Source organism: Heloderma suspectum, chromosome 1 (assembly GCF_057233095.1).
Source record: "Heloderma suspectum isolate Gila_16-S chromosome 1, 16-S_ref, whole genome shotgun sequence".
Lineage (NCBI taxonomy): Eukaryota > Metazoa > Chordata > Lepidosauria > Squamata > Helodermatidae > Heloderma > Heloderma suspectum.
The window spans coordinates 326,882,586-326,908,963 of NC_139458.1; the positions used below are offsets into that span (position 1 = coordinate 326,882,586).

The window sequence follows — 26,378 nt, forward strand, 5'->3', positions numbered from 1 at the left end:
CTAGGGCCAGCCCCCAAGGCCTCATGCTGGTATGGCATCAAGGATCAATACTGCTTCATTAGTGCTTGGCTATTGCTCCTGTTTCATTTTTGTTCCCAACATGTAACCATCAGGAATACTTCCACAGAACAATTTCTAGCCATTGGCAACAGATCCTCACAGGAAGCAGCCTTATACCAAGGCTGTGTGCATTGACCAGCTGCGGCTCTCCAGGGTTTCAGGCTGGAGCCTTTCTTAGCCTTCCTGGAGATGTGTCGGATTGAACCTGTGGCCCTTTGTTTGTGCTTTACCACTGGGCTATGGCTCTTTCCCAATAAAGAAAGGAGAACCTTCTACCCATCCCTCCTGGCCCTCAAACCCATGTCTTTGTCTTTATGAACACCATATTTTTTAATATATTTTATTTATTTTATCTTTATAAATGAAACAATACCAAAATTACCAACAACCTGATCAATACTACACTTTCCCAACAATACAATATTCTGATGAGGACACCATAATAACAAAAAGAAAAGGGGAAAGAAAAAAAGGGGGGGAAGGTAGGAGGAAAGGAAGTGAAGAAAAAAGAAGATTCTTTCCCCTTCCCTCCCCCTCTCCCTCCCCTTTAAAGAATTAAGTTTAAACTCCAATACCCCCCGGCAATGCAATTCTATTTTAAAAATTATATCTATAACCTTAACAATCTTACAGTTTAATAAACAACCTTACATTTCAATATCATATCAATCTTATTTCAAAGAAACAGGTCTACAGTTCATTCCCATTAGCCTACATTAATAATAATAATAATAATAATAATAATAATAATAATAATAATTAAAAGAAATATAGTCTTATATAATAATAAAACTTAAAATAAACCTTCAACAATCAGTAATATATTTTATATATAATGCATGTGCACAATTACCCTCAAACAATAAATTTAAATACAGCATACCATATCTATTTTGAAATAAAAAATATAAAGAAAAGCAAGAAAAAAAGAAAGATGAGAGAGAATAAATGAATATATGTATAATCATTTATCTTCTGACCTAGCCTGGATAATGTAGACTAAACACAAGCAGTTAACAAAGCTTGTTTAAAGATTCAAGTTCATGGGGTTGTAACAGAATTCTCATACATTTTTACGTTCAGCCATGCCTCTGCCATTTCATGATTTAGAAACTTCTTCATCTGACCTTCAGACACAATACAAGGTGTAGCAGGATATCTTAAGTAATATTGTAAGTTCATTTGTTTTGCCATATTTTTTGCTTTGATAAATTGCCTTCCTTTATTCACCACCTCTTTGATTTAGTCTGGAAATAACATAACTTTATCTTGTTTCCAGGAAAGGCTTCCACCCTCTCTTGCCAAACACAGGATATAATTCTTTGTGGAGACTTTGCAAATTGGACTATGATCATGTAATCAGTCCCTTTAGCATTTGGCACACAAAATGCCTGCTCAATATCAAGTAAATAATCAGACGGAATAGGGAGTATCTCATGCAAAAGTTTATCCACAAAAATAGGCAATTTTACATCATTAGACAGATTTTTAATCCCAATAATACGTACATTGGATCTCCTCATGAAGGCCTCCAGTTGAGAAATTCTATCAGAGGTATTTTTAAAACAAATTTGTGTCGTAGTTTCATTTCCTGCCACTCAGTCTTCTAGCTCATTAATTTTCATCTCCATTTTTTGCCATGATGTATTAATTAAATCTACAGCTCCTTGCAAGGTGGTGATGGAATTTTGGATTAAATCCAGTCTTTTGGCTTGCTCCATAAATTGCGAAGATAAAGCATTTATCAGAGTAAATAACTCCCCTATATCTTCTGTTCTCGAAACTTTTGACACAGGGGGTGCCGGGGGAGTTGATGCCGGCTCCTTTCTACTCCTCGGAGCAGACATGTTTCTCTCAAACAGATCTTGCAGGTCCTCAGATGTTCTCAAATATTGTTAACATTTCTTAAATCATCCCTCAGAAGTTGTTGATATTTCTTAAAGCATATATTATTATGGAACACGTCAGCCCTGTTTTCTCCTATGAAATAGGAGTCTCAGTACAGCTTTTTGCATTGGTAAAGCTCTGGAGAGATAATCCTGGAATCCAGCCCCCCCACTATCTCGAGGGGGGTACTTTTCTCCAAGATGTTATCCAGATGTTGCCTTGCCCCCCCTTTAATTCCAGGGGGGAATGAAAAGGGTTTTCTACCTTTTAAAAAGCTGTTTGAGAAAGCTCCTACAGAGTGCCCACGGGATGCTACCAGAGCGACATTGGTTCCAACCAGAAGTCCTATCAACACCATATTCTGACCAGCTGAGCTAGGTTCAACCTCCACAAACATGTGAATTTTGTGATCTGTGATATTCCAAAGCATATATTTGTGATCATGGAACTTGCTATGGTTTATATCCTGGAGCTACAATAACATGTTACGTTGCTCTTAAGAATGCAGACCTGAAGACAGTGCTGCTATGTTCAAAACCTGCCCCATATAAACCTACTAGCACCAACCAGTCCTTAGTAGCTAGAGAAAGTGACTGTTGATCTCCTGCCTCCCATACCACATTTTTTCTGCAGATGGGGGTGGGGGTGGGGGAGAGAACCCACAAAGTACCACATACATAAATGGCATCACCAGCTAAAACCTGTAACAAAGTCAGAAATATCTGAGAAAGAATTAAACACTGATGGTAAAGCCTTATACTTTTAAAAAAGTACAACATACTTTATCAATAATGATAACAATAGCTTTGGTGGGTTGAGTGAATCCATCTTCTGCTATAGGTCCTATTGTTTTATTGATTTATTTTTGGCTCCTCTTACAAGACACTCAGATCATAGAGGGTCAAGATAAAAGCCCCAGCTGTCTTTTGCAGCAAGGGACAGTTTGGTAATTATTAACCTTCAAGTGACTATCAACCCAAATGTTATCTTAGGCATGATTATTTATCTTGGTCTTTTCATATGAGAGACTCCAAAATGATAACTGCAGCTTCATTGCTCCTGCACATGCCTCTTTGTGCTTCACAGAAACTGATAAGACCAAATTGTCTTAGGAAATCTAATAAATTTTAAAAGCGGGGAGGGGGGCATTGTATGCATTATAAAGGATTATATTACTCATTTTCTTTCATTCTGGTCATCAAACACTTAGCAAACTCAGGCTGTAATGAACACTGGTTCATAAAATTTAGGAGTAAAACCCACAGCAGTATGAGGTTTACATAAATCATTTCTTAGTTGGACAAAAGCAAACCGTTTATGACAGTGGGTGTCATAAATGTTTTTGTCCTTGGCCCGGGTCAGAATGGATCCCTTTCAAGCTGTTATGTGCAGTCTTACTTGATGTCTTAATCACTTGCAGTCTCTAGCCTGGGGCCAGAACATTTCTTTATGCACATGAGCCTTGTACTTTTACTGTTTTTACACTGAACAGATTAGACTGTGACAAATCCATTTAAGACTCACATTCTCACCTATTCTCATCCTGTGAATTGATAATGTCTTCTCCTGATGACTGCTAATATTTATTGATATGCCTTTCCATGTTGCTTCTTGCTTAGGAAGCTAGTAAGGATTCCCCCCACTCTGGATCAGGACTGGTGCATATGTGACAGTGGCTCTCTCTTACCCATAAGACTGTAGGGGAGGAAAGCCTTGGACACACAGTCTCTTTCCTCCCACCTCTACCCCTCAATTGCAGATTCTTCCATCCCACAGTTAAAAGAAATGTCAGGGCCACCAATGCTGATCAGTGGGCCACTTTAACCAAGAAATGAGATCAACATGAAATCACAGTTTAGCTGAGAGAGGGAAGGAAGGAGCGTGCGTTCCCATGGCTGATGCCTCATCTCTTAACCATCATTAAGAGGGAAGGGATCATTGTTATACCTGCACTACTTTCAGAATACTTCTCAACCTAAAACCTGGCCCAATGCAAGATGTGTAAATACAAGGCTTTTTTATTTAGTCTGATTGATATTGTTCAGTCAAGATGGCTACTATTTTGCCCTGGTGCAACTGAATCAGTACCTTCTGGTCAGCAGGCAGCACTGTAGAAAGGCCAAAAGAACTCCAAATGCAGCCAGATCAGCAAGCCACTACGAAGTCTATGCCAGCTGCACAACCTCTCTAAAATCCCAACATTCTTTAAATAACAAACAACCACCTCTCCTAGCAACAGGAGAGGGAAAACACAAACTGCCATTCAGCAATGTACCTTCTGCATTGGGGACGGCACTCTCCGTTTTCCTTTCTCCTCACTTCAGAACACAGTGGAGGGTTGCCCTCTGCGACCCCAGCCCAGACCCCTGCAGGCTGGTGGCCTAGGTATTACTGCCACCCTACGAAATGGAAGAACAATTCTTGCTCCTAGCAGACAATGACATTTACCCTTTCAGCCCTAACTCCTGCCCACAGTTGATTTGTTCGACATCAGTCAGAAGTTATATTTGCAATAATTGGAAGAACTGCTGTACATTGAGAAGTGTGGGAGAGCAGGAGAAATCAATCAATTCAGCACCACATATGGCTGTAACTTAGTTTTTAAATTCAGTTCAAATACTTCATAAGAACGTCCTAGGATGACATTATTTTTCCCAGAGGGGTAGCCATGTTAGTCTGTTGCAACAAAACCAACTCTTTCTTATTATCATTTATTATTTAAAAGCTTATATCCTGCCAATTTCCCTGAGAGGCAGCAAACAGACAAAATCAGTACTGTTTCAAACCATCTTAGACACTTCAATTAATAAACAGCAATAATAAAGTTTGTAAGAACAGCAGTTAACCATAACAGCTAAAACACACACACACACACACACCCAAAGGCTATTACAACTGTGACATGCAACTTTGGCATGAAACAAGAGGGCTTGTAATAAGACTGTATGGCAGGGATAGGCAACGTGGTGCCCATAGGCACCAGTGTGCCCTCAGCCACTTTTCGTGGAACTCACCAAGATGTCCTAAGCCTCCCACTTAAAAAACAACAACAACACATTTTCTTACTGCCAGCTGGGGTCACTTCTAAGCAAAGTGAGGGCCTTCGGCTGTTCATTTTGCATGAATGCCTCTGGGCTACATGATGATTCTCAGAGGCATTCTTAGGAAATGAAGATGGTGAGCGGCTGCAGACTGATGCTTTCCTCTGAGCATGTCAGCCACCAAGAGAAAGGGGGGCAAGAAAAAGGTGCTGAAAACTGTGGGTTCAAATGAGTTATGCTGTGGCTCAGGCCCCACCTCTGCCTGTACACAGTCATTTGGGCAGGTTACTTGCTCTTTGTGACTAGCCACGCCTCCCATGTCAGCCATTTCATGGTGGTGCCCACGACCATTGCTCAAATTGCCAAATGTACCCATGGGCCAAAAAAGGTTGCCTGCCCCTGCTCTATGGCTCATGACTCCACATTTCCATGCAAGGTTCCAGGATGCCATTATTCATGTAGAACATGTTACAGGTAGCAGCCATCATAACTTGGTTAGAGAGCAACAACATTACATATGTAAAATACCCCATTCATTCCCTGGCATCCTATGAAGAAATCCTCCTCCTCCTCTGGGGGTCCTAGACGATTAACTTGCCTGAGATATGGGAGAGCTGATGCCAGTCTTAGAGCATCTCCACACCAGCCTAAAATCCCACATTTAAAATGGGGTTTTCTGCTTCTGTTTTAAATGCAGGATCACAATGGACTCCCTTTACACACAATTCCTTCCCCTCCTTTTCCCCCTTATCTGAGCCTTCCACATGTTTCATTATACAGCCACTAAATGGTGCTGTGGTCTTGCTCTTCTTATTGCACATTGTCCTCTTTTCATGGGGGAACTTAAGCACCGTAAGTTGATAGTTCATTATCTCCAATCTTTTAAAAAATGGAATAAAGATCATTTAGTGCAAGAGACACCGTCATCTAAAGGACCCACAACCAATCTCAATAGCAGGATAAAAGCTCAGTGTGAAGAAGCCCACACTGCTAAAAGTGATGTCATGCCATTGCCTTGCCCATTTTGTCAAGTATTCTCTGCCTTTCCCGGTAAATGCTTGTTTCTGTCCAAGGGGCGTCACCCCTTTGTCCTGGGTACTGCAGACCTCTAATGCAAATTCTTAACTAAGCAGTATGTGCTGGATCAGGTCTAAGGTATCCACAGAATCTGGCAACAGGTCTTTTTTTTTTTCCTGTTGGGCTGGCGACTCAATTCAAGAGTCATTGTCCTTTCCACTAGGCGGCACTGTGACATGCCATAAATTAAACTTTGGCATTAAAAACGCTTGAAAAATCCTGGATGCTTTTTGATTCTTCATTCTATCTGATGCCATGCATGCATAAAGAAAAACATTCTCTGGAATCGGTGAAGTGGAAAGAGGAGTCATAATTCGACTCAGTGGGGCGGCGGCGGGGCGGGGGCAGGAGGGAGGGAGCTTGCAGCCACTTTTGTTCAATCTGAATCACCTGAGGCTATGTCTGTATTCATGCATCTCTACACGCCTGCTTTTTACCCAAAGCATGAGGACTGCTACATAATGAAATGCGTCTGTTTAAACAGGAATCACATGGCATGGAAAAACTCTATGCTAACATTATTCCAGTAAGTGCAAATATGACTTACTGTGTCATCACCGTAAAGACTCAGAAAGGTGTGGGGTGACTATGCACTGGAGTGCAAAATATGTTGGGTACATGTACAGGATCAGCAGATTTCCCCTAATGTAGGTATAATACCAACTATGAATGAGAGCTCTCCACATCATCTTTGTCTTTTACCTCTGTCTAGCACACTGTTAAAAAAACAAAACAAAACATTACTAGTAACAAACCAGACCCTGTGATTTTTGCAACAGAATTCAGTTCAGCAGCACTTTCCGTGACATAAATCCAGGGCATTAAGATCTACATTTGAACAGAGCGAGCAGAGGCTCCTGAGCCAAATCCGCACCTCCGAGGGATTTCACCTGACCTCTTTGTAGCTAACCTAGAGGCAAAAGCCGTTGTGGGGGAAAAGCTATTTTAAGCAAGGGGGGTTGAGGAGTAGCCTGCTGTTCCTTACCCTTTTCTCAGACTGGCTGCTAAGGAAAACTAGTTGATGATCTTTTGTGTGTGAAATGAAGCACATACAGTACACATTTCTAAAGCAATAGGTGCCAAGGCATGTCTGCTTGTATGCAGTGAATATACTCGGAACGGGGGCGGGGGGGAGAGTATTTCGTGCATGCTCAGTGGTAATATTGTTACATTATACAATCTGGGTTGAGTTTTGGTGCTGAAAAGCAGGTCCTGGGATAAAAGAATAACAAATGTAGGAAGGCTGCAACCCTTCTTGTGAAATATGGGACAAAATATTAAGATAAACCTCAGTTCTTAGAGAACTAGAGCAGAATCTCGATTTTGTTTTTTAAAGCATCCAATACTCTTTTTTTTATCATTTTAATTGCTCTTTCACAGAAATATTTCATTGAAATGAATGAGAAAGAAACAAAAACGAAAAACAAAAACATGGGATTTTAAAAAGCATTGCATGCATCCATGTTACTCTTTAACAGCACCAAGATTTGTGGTTGTTGCTGCTGTTTTTAAATATCACTGTCTCTCTGTTGGCCATGGAACTTGAAACAGGTGTTGTTGTTGTTAAAAAAAACCAAACACCTCTTCATTAGTCCCTTATAAAGCTGTAAAGTTTTTTAAAAACACCTGAGTAGCAGTCCAACTTTAAAAAAAAATAATTTTGACCAAAATTTGCATTTCTATCTGAGCTTCAGACCCCTTTAAATGTTTGTATCACTCCTGTAAAGATAATCTAGCAAATTTAGTCAGACATTGGGTGACTATAGGCTTTGCTTTCTATATAACCATGTAGAAAGACTCTTCAGGCCACCTTATCATCAGAATTCAAGCACAGAGTGAAAACCTTTCATTTTTCCATGCATTTTGCTTTAACTGAAATTGATATAATGCTGTAGTGTTGGTCTCTCCTGAGTGATATTTTATTGTTGCTTTAGCGTTTAGTGGGTGTGTTTTTGTTTTTAGCTGTGATTAATTGCATCATGTCTTGGGAGACTTAGAAGGTAGAATGGTGCTTGGTAAATTGTATAAATAAATATTTGCTGGTCAAGTCATTGTAGGAAGCAAATATGGCTCGGCTGTCATACTGTTAGGCTGGCTGACAGTACTACTTTGATCCAGTTGGAGTTGGCAGTGCACAGACATATGGCTGTGGGAACCTGTCAGAATTTGCACAGCACTTGTTTCCTATTAAGAAGCTCTGGAGAATGATGGCTTTCATTCCATGAGGGTGCCCCTTACTGAATGCTGAGCATGCCCCTAGGTTGGGACAACACAGGCTTCCTGTTCTAGGGTTAATTTCCTTTGGTCACCCTGTCTTGCCTGGTTGAGGTTTCTTCAGGACTGGATCTCCTTACAGCAAGCAACATTGTAACAGACCCTGGTGTATCAGGACCATCAGCTAAGCTTACAAGCTGTAGTCCAGCCAGCCCGATCTGTGTGTCTCAGTAACATCCTAGTCCTTTTGTCAGATGGAGTTGCCTTGGAAATGTACAGAAAGTAAAGCACTCCCTGGAGTTGAAAGCCTTGCCAAGGTTTCCTAAAGATCATATTACCCCCTGAAGTAGCACTTAAGCTCTTGCTTACAAAAGCCCACACTGCAATAAATTAGTCCTTAAGGTGCATGCCACAGACTTTTTGTCTTCTTTAGTAAAAAAGAAAGAAAGGACTAAGACAGCTACTCCCTTGGAATCATTGGCTTAGGGCTAGTTCATACATGCCAGCCAGCTAATGTTCCCCTACCATGGGTCCTGTGGAGAAACCCCAGTGTAAATCAGTGACAGGCATGTACGCAGAGAAAGTCTGCAGCCATTTCTGTGATTGTGGTGAGTGGACAAAATGCTGCAGTGAACTCAGGAATGACTACAGGTTTTTCTCATGTTAATACTGAGATTTTGCCATGTGATCCTGTACACATGCTGCAGAAAAAAGAGTAGTTGGCTTGCATGGGTGAACTGGTGCTTAGATATTTAGAATGTCAGCAAAGAAAATAAGCAGAAATGCGTGAGGATTGTGAAACTCAAAATTATTTTCTCCCTTCTCTCTTGGTCTCTTATACACAATGTGCAATCATTGCCGTAGATTTTGCCTACGCTTTTTGTTTGCAGTGACTACTGATTTTACAGCATTTTACACAAACAGGGATTTTTTTAAAAAATGAATATGATAAAGCACAGCAACCTTGGCTTAAGACCAATATGCATCTCTGCAGATTACAGAAGAGATCATGAAAACAAGGTCGTTAAAAACTGGAACAGATTGGAAAGACAGTTGTGCATGAGATACTTCACTAAACAGGTCAGGAGACAGGGATTTGTTCTCACTGATGTGGAATAATGACAGGATAAAATGGTACGTTAAGTGTCAGCCAGGAATTTATTTCAGCCTAGGAAAGTTCAAACAGGGGAAAATTAAAAATGGTATGAACACTGAAGACTACTCTGGAAAAATGAAGACATTATTAACAAATAATATAGCTCCTGGAACAGGCTAATGTGGCATTGCTCCTTGTTATAATAGCAAGAGATACAAACAAAAACAACCACCCTGCATCTTTTACTGTGGCAGCAATCACCAGATCAAAGGTAGATAAATATAGATCTGCCTGTTCAGCTTGCACACGTTGTTTGAAAAACTCCGCAGTTCCTTGTGCTGTTGGGAGCATCCAGGGGCAGCTGTTACACTGTCAGCACAGAGTACTGAAGACTTACAGTGTTTTACTAAGATCTGTTTATTTAGAAATATACCAGATGAGGAGGCAGACACCTGGGTTGCTTCCAGACATAACTTTTACTGTTGGTCTGCCCTACTCACAGAATTTTACAGGGGTCCAGAAGACATCATCTGCCACTTGTAAACTCCCGTGTTTTTCCACCTCTTCTTCCATCTTTTTTCTTCCATCTTAATAAATTAAGGAGGTAAAGACAGAATAGCTGCATGATGTCTTTTGATGGGCAACACTAGGAGTCATCTGTCTGGCAGCACCCTTAGACAGGGGTTCTTCTTTTTTTTAAGCAAACCAACTCCCCAAAGTTCAATGCTGCTTCTTGCTAGCCAGCTGCAAAAATGTTGCCCTGGTGTATGCAAATAGCAGATGAAGCGCTGTTCCTGGAGTGTATGTACATCAGTGTTAAATTGTAATTGAATTGCTAACCTGTTTATAAAAATGTCATGCACTTTAAAAAGAAAACAGGATGTGGAAGTGTTCCAGCCTAGCAATCTCCGTCACGTGCTAGTTTTCTATGTGCAGTGATTTATTCTTCTTGAGAGTGTGTTCAAACTACACAGTGGTGCCATCAGGGCAGGACTTTGGGGCAGAAGTCCAGGGTCCACTCAGCAGAACAAGCACAAAGGCCCACAAACACAGCAGGGCTGGCTCACCTCATTTTAAAGCAAATGAAGTAACATAGATTACCACAAAAGCTAAGGGGGGAGCATAAGCCCATTAAGTCCACATTACATCTCCTCCTGTACGTACTTTCTTGGACCATTAGGTCACCTTTGGAAGCCCTCCAAAGGGAGCTAGGTGGGTAGCTACGAGAGGGCCTTCTCAGTTATGGCACCCCTGTTTATGGAATGACCTCCCCAAAGAGGTTCACCTGGTGCCTCCGTTGTTATCTTCTCAGTGCCTGGCAAAGCCCATTCTTTTCTCCCAAGCATTTGAAAGACCTAGTTCTATATTTGTATGGCTGCTTTATCAATCCCTGTGCTGTTTATTTCATATTGTTTCTTATTCTTTTAAATATTTGTATCGTATGTTACCTTTTCAACTGTTGATATGGAATCTTAGTCTTTTAACTGTTTCTAATCTGCCCAGAGAACACTGGTTATTGGGCAGATTAAAAATATAACAAATAAATAAATAACCTAGCTGCACTACTGAGGGAGTGTGCCTGGCATGGCTAACGTGCCATTCCTTCACTGTTGAGGAGCCCTGGAAACTCCCCACAACGCGCGCGCACACACCAGTGGAGGCTGGTGGCTCCGATTTCAGTGGGGCTGTGGATTTCAGTCAGAACCAGCCAGAACGCTAAAGGCGCTATCCAATGTGCTAAGTCCTATCCCCAAACTACGCTCAGCTAGGATAGTTCCTTTAGCGTTGTGGGTGGTTCTGACTGAAACCCAGAATGGACTCCTAGTCCCACGAAATCGGAGCCACCAGCGTCCACTCACACACACACATCCGAGATGACGAGAAAATAGGGCTCGAAGCGCAGACCGCTGTGGGGTGTTGTTTCTTCTGCTTAAGAAAATTAGCCCCGAGGCAAGAGCTGGCAGGCAGCGACTGACGAGACGCTTCTCGCCCACGACGAGGAGGGCAGGGCTGCTTGGGGGCCGCCCCTCCGCAAGGTCCAATGGGAAGAGTGGCGTTCGCCTTCCCCTTGTCCTTCCCTCGGCGGGAGGAGGAGAAGTCGCCGGCGGAGTGTGAGTGTGGGGCCCCGCTAGTCTCGCGCGGTTGTGGGGGGCATCCCCTCGGGAGAGGCCGCGTCCCTAGAAGGCAAGCCGGCGGGACCGGGCCGCTGTTCCTCTCCCTGGCAGGCGCAACAGCAGCGGGTGTTTGAAAGTGAGGGCTCCGGCGGGAGAAGTAGAGAGTGGCGGCGCGGAGAAGGCAACCGTGAGGTCCGTGGGGCCATGGGCTGTAGTAGCCGGCGGCTGGGCGCTACTCCCGCCCTCCTCCTGCTGCTCCCCGCTTTGTTGCTGAGGAGCTCCGCGGAGAAGCTCGGTGAGTCCTCCTGGCTAGTCCGAATATTTCCTCGAGTTGGGCAAGTTGCTTTCGGAGTTGGGCGTGGGAAGGCGTATGGCGCGGTGTGTGGGTATTTGCGCGCGCGCCTCTCGCACACTCACATCCACTCTCACGCTCACTCACATATTCACTCTCTCACACGGTCTCTCTCTCTCTCTCTCTCACACACACACACACACACACACACACACACCTCTACCTTCCTCTCCCTCTCTCTGCCTGTGGAGTGAACGAGTGAATGAATGCACTTACACGGGAGAGCCTGTGGTTAGCTGTCTCAGATGTTCCTTGCCTTCCAGGGAAGATCTCGTTCCCCAGAGTCTTAAAAGATTTATAATGGTTTTTAAACCTCCAGCTTCATCATCACTTTCATTTCATTTCATTTTTTTTTAATCGAAGGGTGTATATTCAGAATGGTTGACAAGGGGTGGGGATGGCAAGGTGGAATGTATTTCCTTCCTTTGCAATGGTCAGTTAGATGTGTGGCTGAAGTTATCTGAATTCTTAAATGATTGTTAATGAATGGGACCAAAAGCTAGACATTAGAGATTAATTGGCAGTACGAGAATTTGTGCTGTTAGTATATAACGTACTACTTTAACCCTAAGTTTCCACATGGGTAATGTTTCCCTATGTCATTCATAACAACAGATCTTTAGAAAGAGTCTCTCGCCCTTTCCTCCCACCCGCCCGAAAATTGAGGCTGATAGTTACCTGATCCAGCTCCTTGTCTTCAAGCACTCTGCTGCAATGGCAATATGTGAACATTACACGGCTTACCATTCAGCTCCGTGTACACACTGGAGCTGTTGTATACATGGAGCTGGCCCCTTCTTTGAAGTGAATGAAGAAGCCTGCTTTCATAGTACCTCTGTATGTCAAAGCTGTGTGTATGCAGAGCTCTGGTTTGAGGTAGTGAGTTAAAAGCCATATTCAGGGATGTATACATTGTATCTAGGGTCAGCCCTGGTTAGTACTTGGGTGGGAGACCACTTGGGAATCGGGCTTCCTGCATTGAGCAGGGGGTTGGACTCTATGGTCTTGTAGGCCCCTTCCAACCCTATGATTCTATGAAACCAAGGCACAGTGGGAGCGCTAAGGAGATCTGAAGGGAGATTGTAACAACATTCAGCTGAACATGATTACAATCTCCCTTCCTACCTTCCAATTTCATGTGGGAACATTGGGGTAGAAAGGGCAGGACTCACAGCCCCACAAAACCTCCATGGATACCATTTATGGATGCCCAAATAGAGCTAAAGGCTGACCAGGGATATGAATCTAGGTCTTCTAGGGCGTACTCCAGCCTTATAGTCGTAAGACCAAAGAACACACACTTATTAGTGCTGAAATGAAACATTTCACACCTGTTATATCAGACAGAGTTTTCACATTTGATTCTGGTTAATTTGAGCACGTTTTATCAACTGGCCTTGCTTCTTGCAGTAACGGAGTTTCTTCTCATAAAACCTATCTGTAAAAGTCACGTGATCTTTAAATAAAATGAGTTCTGGAATGTAAAATATAATATTTGTTGATTCTGAAACTTGTTACTTTGGTTTTTGTGCTTTACATTTCAGCTTTGCAAAATTACATTTAAAATGTATTGTTTAATTTGGCAACACACAGTGTAATGAACCTGAGTTGGACAACCAAGAAATCATGCAATGAGAAATTAGATTTTCCTTGTTTTCTACCTTTAGAAGCTTTGTTTGCGATTTCAAAACTAGTTTTCCTGCAGTCACAACAGGAATACTAGTTTTGAAATTGTGAAGATGTTTACTCAGAAGTAAGCCCCACTGTGTTCAGTAGGGTTTACCCCCAGGGGGCATTCTTAGTTTGCTTTCCTTCTAAAGTTGATATTCCATGTCATCTTCTTCCATGTGTAATCTGCATGCGCCTTCAGTGAACTTTGCTCTCTGTAACTCTTGGTATAATGTGGGAATTTCCACTACCCAAACTGTCAGTTGTAACCTGGGGATAGAGGAAGGATTGACCCAGGTTGCCAGATGCAAAAGTGTCTCAATTAAGGGGCACTGTGGAAATGCAGTGATTGTTTTGAAACTGCTGAGTTCTTGAAATAAGGGGCATCTATTATGTTCTGTGGAGCTGTGACATCTGGCAATCGTAGAGGGAGGATTAAATATTCCATTAAAAAGAAATGTTCACCTACACACACGGGGTTTCTTTAAGGAAATGGAATTGCCAAATAATGTTTCCTGACCTAGTTTAAAGGTAGAGAGTTTCCTTTTTTGGTTCTCTATTTCCTTCCACCACCCCAATACCTTCTCTTTTTCTACAGCAGCTGGAAAACACAGTCCTGTCAGTATAACCATGAATTATGTTGTCTTAGCTGATTTCAGGGCTTTATATAGTTTGACGCGGTTAATCCATGCCTAGTTTATCCGTGTGCCTGAGTAGCTACAGGATTGTAACAGTAACCCATCTTTAAAGCTGCTGTGTATGGATGACTTTAAAAAATCTTTTGTTAATTAGGTTTCTTAAAAAGAGAATAAATAGGGGGGTTAGTTTAGTTGTACTTCAAAATATAGCTGCTACTATCGAGTACAGTGACTAAGAATTAGACCTAGGAAGTCTGGTTGAAAACTTGGGTGTGCCATGGATTTACTAGGTGGCCTTAGACAAGCCCCTCCCCTCCCCCGATCTGCATTGTGGTAGATAATAATACTGGCCTGCCTAACAGGATTTTTGTAAGGATGATTGAGATAATGTGAAAATCTTTGAACATTCCAAAAGTGCTACATAAATATTATGTCAGTAAACAGCTACAAAAGCTTTTCTTATGCGTGGCTTGCCCTCAGATATGCCCTACAATAGGCAGGACCAGCAAAGATTCTATGCTGACATTTGTGCTTAGTGATCATATTTGTTTCGATGTGGCTTACATGACAATGAATAAAGAGAGTTTCAAATATTCGTTAAACATATCAGCATGCAACAGGATTGATTCCCAGGGTTCTCAACACAATTTTAACCATTAGTTTAGCCATGGTACTGCGGTCACTGAACTTGAGCCGGACATCCTAGAGAGTGAAGTCAAGTGGGCCTTAGGAAACATTACTAACAACAAAGCTAGCGGAGATGACAGTATTCCAGCAGAGCTATTTAAGATCCTAAAAGATGATGCTGTTAAAGTGCTGCACTCAATATGCCAACAAATTTGGAACACTCAACAATGGCCATGAGACTGGAAAAGGCCAGTTTACATTCCAATTCCAAAGAAGGGCAATGCCAAAGAGTGTTCAAACTACCGTACAATTGCGCTCATTTTATATGCCAGCAAGGTTATGCTCAAAATCCTACAAGCTAGGCTTCAGCAGTATGCGAACTGAGAACTAGCGGAAGTACAAGCTAGGTTTCAAAGAGGGAGAGGAACTAGAGATCAAATCGCCAACTTTTGCTGGATCATGGAGAAAGCAAGAGAATTCCAGAAAAACGTCTATTTCTGCCTCATTGACTACGCTAAAGCCTTTGATTGTGTGGATCACAACAAACAGTGGCAAATTCTTAAAGAGATGGGAGTACCAGACCGCCTTACCTGTCTCCTGAGAAACCTGTAGGAGGGTCAAGAAGCAACAGTAAGAACCGGACATGAAACAACCGATTGGTTCAAAGTTGGGAAAGGAGTACGACAAAGCTGTATATTGTCGCCCTGCTTATTTAATTTATATGCAGAGTACATCATGAGAAACGCCGGGTTGGATGAATCACAGGTCGGAATTAAGATTGCCAGGAGAATTATCAACAACCTCAGATACGCAGATGATACCACCCTAATGGCAGAAAGCGAAGAGGATCTAAAGAGCCTCTTGTTGAGGGTGAAAGAGGAGAGTGCAAAAGCTGGTTTGAAACTCCACATTAAAAAAACTAAGATCATGGCATCTGTCCCCATCACTTCCTGGCATATAGAAGGGGAAGAAATGGAAGCAGTGACAAATTTTATTTTCTTGGGCACCAAGATCACCGCAGACTGTGACTGTAGCCATGAAATTAAAAGACGCTTGCTCCTTGGGAGGAAAGCTATGGCAAACCTAGACAGCATAATAAGAAGCAGAGACATCACCTTGCCAAGAAAGGTTCGTATAATCAAAGCTATGGTTTTCCTAGTAGCAACGTATGGCTGTGAGAGCTGGACTATAAGGAAGGCTGAGCGCCGAAGAATTGATGCTTTTGAACTGTGGTGCTGGAGAAGACTCTTATGAGGCCCCTGAACTGCAAGGAGGTCAAATCAGTCCATCCTAAAGGAAATCAACCCTGACTGCTCATTGGAAGGACAGATACTGAAGCTGAAGCTCCAATATTTTGGCCACCTAATGCGAAGAGAAAAGTCACTGGAAAAGACCCTGATGCTGGGAAAGATTGAAGGCAAAAGGAAAAGGGGACAGCAGAGGATGAGATGGCTAGATAGCATCACTGATGCAATGAATATGGACTTGAGCACACTCCGGGAGAGAGCGTAGGACAGGAAGGTCTGATGTGCTATGGTCCATCGGGTCGCGAAGAGTCGGACACGACTGAACGACTGAACAACAAACAACATGAGTATCAAGTTAACTCATTGGTGAATAGCATAATATTCATTTATTTCAATTATGTATCTCATATGGTTATTTCCTGTGCAATTAGAAAGGTTGTAACGGGTGATGAGACTATCTTGCAAACTAATATATGAAATGGTCCGCAGTGAAATAATTAACCTTCTGGTTTTAAGGCAGGAGTGAAGAACCTCATGCCCAGGAGCCAAATCTGGCCTGCCTTGGGATCCCAATTCAGCCCTTGGGTTCCCCAGAAGGCCTTTCCCCGGCCCCTCCCTCAGCCACTGATCATTCACCCACCACCCGATGCAATGAATTGGGAAAACAATAAGCATCTTCAAATTCTGTTGTCTCAGTATGGCTGGATACTTAAGAAAGAAAGAATAGAAATACTGCACTGCTCTATTTTGTCCAAGTTTATTTCCCAAGAGTAGGGTAACAAAATTCTGGTTTTGCCTTCATTATCCCTGTTGTCTATCTTGATGTATGTAAATCTGCAGGAATATACATTACAGTGAAGCTTGCAACACTGACAGAAAAAATAAGATGAAGTCTGTAAATGTTAGAAATTGTGTGTTTCCTAAAGTTGTTAGGCTGGTTTGGTCATACATACCTGGCTTGTTAAACCATAGTTTAGCAAGATGGAAACAAGCACTGGGCCTGTACACTTATCCTTCCCCTTGCTCCTCCTTTCCTCAGCATGTTGATCCCGATTAGTTTAAACTGCTGTTCTCTTTTATGTCTGAAACAGGGAACTGTGGTTTAGGCTGCAAGGCCTGGCGTGCTATGGTCCATGGGGTCACGAAGAGTCGGACACTGCTGAACGACTGAACAACAACAACAACAACAAAGTCCCAATGAACTCAGTGGGGCTTAATTCTGAGTGGACATGTATAAGAATGCACTGTTAATGTCAGTTCAGTAACCAAGATCTAATTCCATGGTTTATATGTAGTTTAAAATCCTAGTTAGTAAACTGATGTTAAACCACAGTTCCCCAGTTTGGATGCAATGGGGAACCATAGTTTAAGCTAACCAGGATCAGCATGCAGTCGAAGAGAGGAGTGTGTGCATCCAGTCCTCATTCCCAGCTTGCTAAACTATGGTTTAGCATGGCGGGAATGTACATCTGAACCATGCTGTTATCCCATTAATGCATCTGTTAAAGATTGCATTTAATATTAAGGCACAATCTATGAAGAGGTTTTCCCATTCAAGCCCCAGTGAAATGAATGGGAGTTACATGAGAACACTACCATGCTTTTGTGCAATTTGCATTAATTTCAGTTGGCTTGTGCAGGAGAATTTTTCAGCAGATTGTTCTCCTACACTTTATTATTGATGCCTCTTGTATATCATTTTTGTTTCCCTGTGGGTAATATTATTTTTATTCTATAAATCTGTGCAATTGAAGTTCCTATGTTTCATCCTCCTGGCACATGGCTAATTGTTGAGCCATGGAGGTTACACTATAATGCAGGATACACTATAATGCAGGAAGCACTAAAATAAACTGTTTTTGTAAAGCATCCTGTTAAAGACTTCATATGTCATTGTACATACATTAAACATGCACAGGTTTGGAAGAAATGTGACTCTGTTTTACACTGATTCAGGTTTATAATATTTAAAACCAGAGTTAAATCAATAAAAAGTTCATCATGAGTTAGGTTTATAACCATTTCCTAAATTTTTATTAACTGTATTGGTGGCACCCTTGCCTTTCCATTTGATACTTTTTCAGCTTCTATCTTAGTTAGTCTGAACACTTTAACCTAAGTTTAGGTTACCATTGTTAAAACTGCCTTGTGTACCAACTGAAATGACCAGCTTGTCTAAATTTACATGAAATGTCTTCATACAGTTTCAGCCATTTCACTGTGTTGGTTGTCATAGTTTTGTTCTCACCCTTATTGTTCCCTGGCAAAACTTGAATTAAGATGTTTACCACTTGTAGGGAATAAGTAAGGGTGTTTCCCAGTGGCACTTGCTTGAGGACATTCTGAAACCTAATTGATGCTTCTTATCTGTTCTATGTGGCATAAGTAGAGTGAGTGCCAAGTTTGGTAATTATTCTGAGAGCAAGCAAAAGTTGCCTCCCGGCAACCAGTTCAGCCCCACTGCTACTGTGAGAGAGTTCTGCTGAGATGCCACAGTGTCAGTTCCCCCTCCACCCTGTCCCCTTGCCGTGTGCTCCCAGTCTGGGGGTAAGGAGTTGTTTGCCTTCTCTTTCTCTCTTCAGGGAGAGAGACGGACAGTGCCCAAGCAGCTCTTCTGCTTCCACTGGCTGAGAAGAAAAAAAGAGAGAGGCACCAGTCCAAGGAACAAAAGAGAGGAGGTGCCTCAGTGTTGCACAGGAAACAATGCAGTTTATTGAGGCCTGCTACATTTTGAGTTCAAGACGCCACCTCTGGGGCAACAAACAGGAGCCGCTTCCTGAAAAGAACTGCTTGAGACCGTTGTGCACTTTGCTTGCTGAAATAACTTGTAAGACAACCCAGGGGGAACTCCATGCCTCTGGGTTGAAAAGCTGAAATGCATTCTGGCCACAGTAAACTTCATTGCTTCCTGTGCAGCTTTGAAGTTCCTCCCCTCTTTTATTCCACTGGGCTGACAAAAACAAAGCAATACGGAGTGGATACTGCATGAGCACACACTCTCTCCTTGTAGGGACATGTTTTTTCACTATAATGTGAGAGTGCTACTACTATACCAGTGATGTTTTTAACTCCTGCTTGATACGGTTACATCAGCTTTCCCCAACCGGGTGTCTTCCAGATGTATTGGACTTCAACTCCCATTAGCTTCTGCCAGCATAGCCAATGGTCAGGAATGCTTGGAATTGTACTCCAAAACATCTGGAGGGCACCAGGTTGGGAAAGGCTGGTTTATATATTCAAGTTCCATAGCTGTAGAAGTAACAGGCTTCGGTACACAAATTATATTGCTGGATGCAGTTCATATGCACATAAGGATGCTCGGTAGGTTTTCACACATGCATCACGCACACACACACACCTGGTGGCTCTATGACCATTCACTGAAAAAGTAATATTCGACAGTGTGGCTTAAGATGTTTCCAGTGATGTAGGCTTGACTGTAAATTATAAAGTCCCAATTTGTGACAATTATTTTGGCAAAATTATGTGACCTGTGGTTGGCAGATATTTCCATAGACAGAAAAATCAGTGTCAATAAAGTTCCTGTAGTACATCAGACTTCGTGTCTGTGCTTACATATTGCATTAACACCCCATTCTCCATGTGGTGTAGTTCACAGAATCCACAGATCTGCATGCATGTAGTACTGCTCAGGTACATCTTGTGATCTGAAGTCTCATCATTGCACATTTGTAAATTTCAGTATAGTAGCAGAGCCTATATAGAAAGAAGGCTGCAGAGCAAAGAGGGAAACGCTGATGTCACAAGATTTTTTTTCATGTTAATAGTGCAACACAAGGGACTTAGTGAGCTGCACTGTAATCCTGACTTCCCTCTATTTGTTCCATCTCTTGCTTTTTGAACAAAAATCAAGTGGAAGGTTTGAGCTGCTCTAGTTAGCCCCATGACCTGGCTTACTATGTAAACCAAAAACAAGCCAAAAAAGTAGGTTACATCTGAAGCATTGTGGTTATGTTTTAATGCCATATGTAGTGATCATGGATGCTTCATATGAATCAAAAAGGTTTGCAAAGAACACAGAACTCTCTTGACTGATGTCTAATAAGTTGTTATGCTGCTGAATAAAGTTGCCTTCAGGATTCACACCGAGAAACCTGCTTTACAGCCCTGACCACAGTTGTATTTGAACTTTGACTTACATGTAGGGGTCGGTTTCTAAATCCTAGTTTTCTTTGGGCGTGGACGAGCAATATGCAATTCAGAAAAAAACATATACGGGTGGTGCCAATGCTTATGAACATTCCTGCTCCTAGAGATGGACATTCTAGGTACTCATATCTGTGATTGACTGGCTTATATATTAAGTTTGTCTATGCTAATGTGTAACAGGAAGGGACAGGATCTCTTACATGGACAATAATTTTATTGTGTGAATTGGCCCTAGGAGAGAGCTTACATGGCAGCATTTGTGACTGTAACTGTCAGGAAAGAAGACCACTTTAATATGTGCTATGTGGGGTTGTTCTTGAAATGTTCAGAAATTGAAACAAAATGCTGCTGCCAGGGTGTTCTGGAGCAAGGCATTCAGAATATATGACACCTGCTTTGTTTGATCTGTGCTGGTCGACATTTTGTTTCCAGGCTCAGTTCAAACAGCTTTAATTTTTAACTCCCTTAGGGAGAAATCCTATGGCCGCTAGATAGCAGCTAGATGGCCATAAGGATATGTTGTTTTCTGGGAACCAACCTCAGAGCCCACGCTCCAAGGTCGGTTCCCAGAGAACCAACCTCCCCACACTTCTGCGCTGCCTTGGAGGCAACAACAGGAGGACAGAGAGGTGAAAATTGCCTCTGTTGCTCCTCCTGCCCTGCTGATAGCAGCCCAGCAGGGCATAGGATACTCGGAAGCCTCTGAGATCAGAGGTTTCTGTTCAACGAGGGCACAACCAGTTGGATTGCGCTCTAAGGGAAGTACATGCTATTGTCTTTGATTTTTTTTTTTTATTGGAATACTTGTAAAAGTTTTACATAATATATTTAAATCATGCTAAGTGTGATTTAATTTGACCCCCCTCAAATATTTCAGGACAAATACTCATATAATGGGACAACAAATTAACCCAGGGTACTTTTTACAGCTTTGTTTACTAAATACAAATAAATGAACATGCTCTTGTTGTTGTTCAGTTGTTCAGTCGTGTCCGACTCTTCGTGACCCCATGGACCATAGCACGCCAGGCCTTCCTGTCCTGCGCTCTCTCCCGGAGTGTGCTCAAGTCCATATTTATTGCATCAGTGATGCTATCTAGCCATCTCATCCTCTGCCGCCCCCTTCTCCTTTTGCCTTCAGTCTTTCCCAGCATCAGGGTCTTTTCCAGGGAGTTTTCTCTTCACATTAGGTGGCCAAAATATTTGAGCTTCAGCTTCAGTATCTGTCCTTCCCATGAGCACTCAGGGTTGATTTCCTTTAGGATTGACTGATTTGACCTCCTTGCAGTCCAGGGGACTCTTAAGAGTCTTCTCCAGCACCACAGTTCGAAAGCATCAATTCTTCGGCACTCAGCCTTCCTTATAGTCCAGCTCTCACAGCCATATGTTACTACAGGGAAAATGATAGCTTTGATTAGACGGACCTTTGTCGGCAAGGTGATGTCTCTGCTTCTTACTATGCTGTCTAGGTTGGCCATAGCTTTCCTCCCAAGGAGCAAGCGTCTTTGAATTTCATGGTTACAGTCGCCGTCTGCGGTGATCTTGGAGCCCAAGAAAATAAAATCTGTCACTGCTTCCATTTCTTCCCCTTCCATATGCCAGGAAGTGATGGGACCAGATGCCATGATCTTAGTTTTTTTAATGTTGAGTTTCAAACCAGCTTTTGCACTCTCCTCTTTCACGCTCAACAAAGACTCTTTAGATCCTCTTCGCTTCCTGCCATTAGGGTGGTATCATCTGCATATCTGAGGTTGTTGATAATTCTCCCGGCAATCTTAATTCCGACCTGTGATTCATCCAACCCCACGTTTCTCATGATGTACTCTGCATATAAGTAAAATAAGCAGGGCGACAATATGCAGCCTTGTCGTACTCCTTTCCCAATTTTGAACCAATCAGTTGTTCCATGTCTGGTTCTTACTGTTGCTTCTTAACCCTCGTACAGGTTTCTCAAGAAACAGGTAAGGTGGTCTGGTACCCCCATCTCTTTCAGAATTTGCCACTGTTTGTTGTGATCCACACAATCAAAGGCTTTAGCATAGTCAATGAAGCAGAAATAGACGTTCTTCTGGAATTCTCTTGCTTTCTCCATGATCCAGCAAAAGTTGGCGATTTGATCTCTAGTTCCTCTCCCTCTTTGAAACCTAGCTTGTACTTCCGCTAGTTCTCAGTTCGCATACTGCTGAAGCCTAGCTTGTAGGATTTTGAGCATAACCTTGCTGGCATGTGAAATGAGCGAAGTTGTACGGTAGTTTGAACACTCTTTGGCATTGCCCTTCTTTGGAATTGGAATGTAAACTGACCTTTTCCAGTCTTGTGGCCACTGTTGAGTGTTCCAAATTTGTTGGCATATTGAGTGCAGCACTTTAACAGCATCATCTTTTAGGATGTTAAATAGCTCAGCTGGAATACTGTCATCTCCGCTAGCTTTGTTGTTAGTAATGCTTCCTAAGGCCCACTTGACTTCACTCTCTAGGATGTCTGGCTCACGTTCAGTGACCGCACTGTCATGGCTATCAGGGACATTAAGATCTTTCCTGTATAGTTCTTCTGTGTATTCTTTCCACCTTTTCTTAATCTCATCTGCTTCTGTTAGGTCCCTGCCTTCTTTGTCCTTTATCATGCCCATCTTTGCACAAAACGTTCCCTTGAGATCTCCGATTTTCTTGAAGTGATCTCTAGTCTTTCCCATTCTGTTGTTTTCTTCGATTTCTTTGCATTGTTCATTTAAGAAGGCCTCCTTGTTTCTCCTTGCTATTCTCTGGAACTCTGCATTCAGTTGGATATATCTTCCCCTTTCTCCCTTGCTTTTCACTTCCTTTCTTTCCTCAGCTACTTGTAAAGCCTCCTCAGACAGCCACTTTGCTTTCTTGCATTTCTTTTTCTTTGGGATGGATTGAGTTGCTGCCTCCTAAACAATGTTACGGACCGTCGTCCATAGTTCCACCGGCACTCTGTCTATCAGGTCTAATCCCTTAAATCTATTCGTCACCTCCACTGTATATTCATAAGGGATATGATTTAGGTCATACCGGAATGGTTTAGTGGTTTTCCCTACGTTCTTCAATTTAAGCCGAAATTTTGCAACAAGAAGCTCATGATCTGAGCCACAGTCAGCTCCCGGTCTTGTTTTTACTGACTGTATAGAGCTTCTCCATCTTTGGCTGCAAAGGACATAATCAATCTGATTTCGATATTGACCATCTGGTGATGTCCATGTGTAGAGTCGCCTCTTGTGCTGTTGGAAAAGAGTGTTTGCTATGATCAGCATGTTCTCTTGGCAAAACTCTATTAGCCTTTGTCCTGCTTCATTTTGTACACCAAGGCCATGCTTGCCTGCTATCCTGGTGATTTCTTGACTTCCTACTTTAGCATTCCAATCCCCTATGATGAAGAGGACATCTTTTTTGGGGTGTTAGTTCTAGAAGGTGTTGTAGGTCTTCATAGAACCCATCAACCTCAGCTTCTTCGGCCTCAGTGGTTGGGGCATAGACTTGAATTACTGTGATGTTGAATGGTTTGCCTTGGATTCGTACTGAGATAATTCTATCGTTTTTGAGATTGTACCCCAGTACTGCTTTTCCCACCCTTTTGTTGACTATGAGTGCTACTCCATTTCTTCTACGGGATTCTTGCCCACAGTAGTAGATATGATGGTCATCTGAATTAAATTCGCCCATGCTTGTCCATTTTAGTTCGCTGATTCCCAAGATGTCGATGTTCAATCTTGCCATCTCATGTTTGACCACCTCCAGCTTACCTTGATTCATTGATCTGACATTCCAGGTTCCTAAACAGTATTGTTCTTTACAGCATCAGATTTTCTTTTCACCACCAGACACATCCACAGCTGAGTGTCCTTTCGGCTTTGGCCCAGCCGCTTCACTCTTTCTGGCGCTACTTGGAAATACCCTCTGCTCTTCCCCAGTAGTATATTGGACACCTTCTGACCTGAGGGGCTCATCTTCCGGCGTCATATCTTTTAGCCTTGTAATACGTTCCATGGGGTTTTCTTGGGAAGAATACTGGAGTGGGTTGCCATTTCCTTCTCCAGTGGACCACATTTTGTCAGAACTCTCTGCCATGACCTGTCCGTCTTGGGTGGCCCTGCACGGCATAGCTTATGGCTTCACTGAGTTACGCAAGCCCCTTCGCCACAACAAGGCAGTGATCCATGAAGGGGGAACATGCTCTAGGGCATCAGAAAATTTTTTGATGCAAATAATCCTATGTAAACTAATTTTCAGAAAAAATGCCAATTTAAAATTTTCCGGAATTCTCATATCACTAACCTGGGTGTCTTAGGGGCCTCCTTCTTTCATATATTCCTTAAAGCATGCACTATTCATCTTCTGAGGCCTTTTTCTAGATCCCTCAGCCTTTTCAGAGATGGCCCCCACTTTGTTGAATGCCCTTCTAGTCAAGATCTGATGAGCCCCCACACTATATATGTTAGGCTTCCACTTACAAACATGGTTAAGAAAGCCCTTAATTGAGTAAATATCTTTTCCATGAGTGTGTCAATACTGTTCCCATTTATCTTCATCTTGTTTTTGGCTTTACAGACTGCTGCTTGCTGGAATTCTGTCTTATATTATTTGATATTTTATTGTAAGCAAGCCACTGTGAGTTGTTTTTTGAGAAAAGGTGGGATAGAAGTTTTAAAAATCAAATTAAAAGAACACAAATCCTTCTGCAGGGGTTCGCTATCACAGTCTGTGTTGTGCAGCCCAATCCTATACGGGTCTACTGAGAAATGGATCCCACTGAGTTCAATAGGAGTTACTCTCAGCTTAGTGTGCATAGGATTTGAGCCTTTGATACTTAGCCATTACACTTATGACCTTACCCACTCTCTTTCTGTTTCACCATTCTTGAATTGGACAACAACAAAGCTTGAATTAAGGTAATTGCATGACAGATTGTGAAACTTTTAGAAAAAGTTCTCTGACACTTCCATTTACTAATACCTAGTTTGTGAAACATGGCTTGTGTACATCAAAGGTTAAACTCCTTAAGATATTATGAAGACTTTCAACAGACCTCTAACACTGTTAGCAGTCCCAATGAATCCTGTGGAATTGCACAACTGTCAGTGGCCACTGACTCACTGTCTGTCAATTCAGTAGTAGATCAGTAGTTTTCATACTCTTCAGGCTTTCTGCTTTCAGGGAATAGTTTCCAGTAGTCTGCTGAAGAATTTGTGTGCATTGTAGATTCTGAAGCATGTTTTAGGGTGTATAGGCTGATCGTGTAGAGCACAGACCAAGTCTTTTGGCCTTATCACTGTGCGGAGTGAATGGAGACAGCACCATAGAACACACTAAGCTAGTTCACATGACAGCCTGTTATGGGTTAATTTACACATGAGGAACTGCAGTACATGTTGGCCAACATTATGAAGATGCAAGCTCTGGCCAGGGGTTGCCGAGATTTGTTATGTCATCCAAACCTGGGCAGTGGGGTTATTTGAGGATTAAACCCTCACATAACCCTAAGAAAGACCATGGGTTATGCAAGTGTTGTTTAACTCTCAAGTAACCCCCACTGCCTGGGCTTGAACAACACGACAAGCCATGGCAACCCCCAGCCAGGGCTTGCGTATTCATAATGCCAGATGGCATGTGTTGCAGCGCCCCGAGGGTTAATTAACCCATAGTGGCTCTCCAAGCCAAGTTATTGAATGCTGTCCTCTGCAATTTGCAGCAGCAAGAAGTGGTGGGCAAGCTGTCTTTCAAACAAGCATGTCCACTCACCCCAATCTTCTTCTGACTGAGAAATACCTGACTGGCTTTCAAGAGAGTCCTAGAGTTCTCAGAAAATAATTTAAAAATTGCTACAGGAGATGATCAGTATTGATGACAGAATGGCAATACTTTGTAAATCAAGGAGATTTTCTTGAAATATAAAAACTATGTGTGTGAGAAAGACATATTCTGGCTAAGTCTTTAAAGAAATAAAGTCTAGCAAATTAGTATTTGTGTGTATGTTAATATGTTCCAGATTTTGTGCCTAGTATTTTACACCATATTAAATGGGATGAGTCAATGTGGTGGTAGACTTCAAGAAAACTGTTTGGGGAAAATATGTTGCTAGCTGATGGAGGATAAACGAGGTTCCCCTTGATTTTTTGATGTAGTCCCTGAGTCTGTGGCTGTATTTACTTTGCGTTAGACTTAACGTTATG

The 26,378-nt window shown here is 42.3% G+C and overlaps 1 protein-coding gene across 2 annotated transcripts in view; it reads left to right on the forward strand.

Annotated features, from left to right (window-relative positions):
- Positions 1-11,445: 11,445 nt before the first annotated feature.
- The window catches only part of DCBLD1 (discoidin, CUB and LCCL domain containing 1), a 49,364-nt gene continuing 34,431 nt past the window's right edge, over positions 11,446-26,378 (forward strand). The window contains exon 1 of one of the 2 annotated variants that reach the window (XM_084831459.1): positions 11,446-11,784. In XM_084831459.1, the coding sequence (XP_084687585.1) occupies positions 11,694-11,784 (91 nt within the window). In that variant the 5' untranslated portion in view covers positions 11,446-11,693. The remainder of the gene's footprint in view (positions 11,785-26,378) is intronic. The other variant, XM_084831448.1, reaches the window with a different exon arrangement.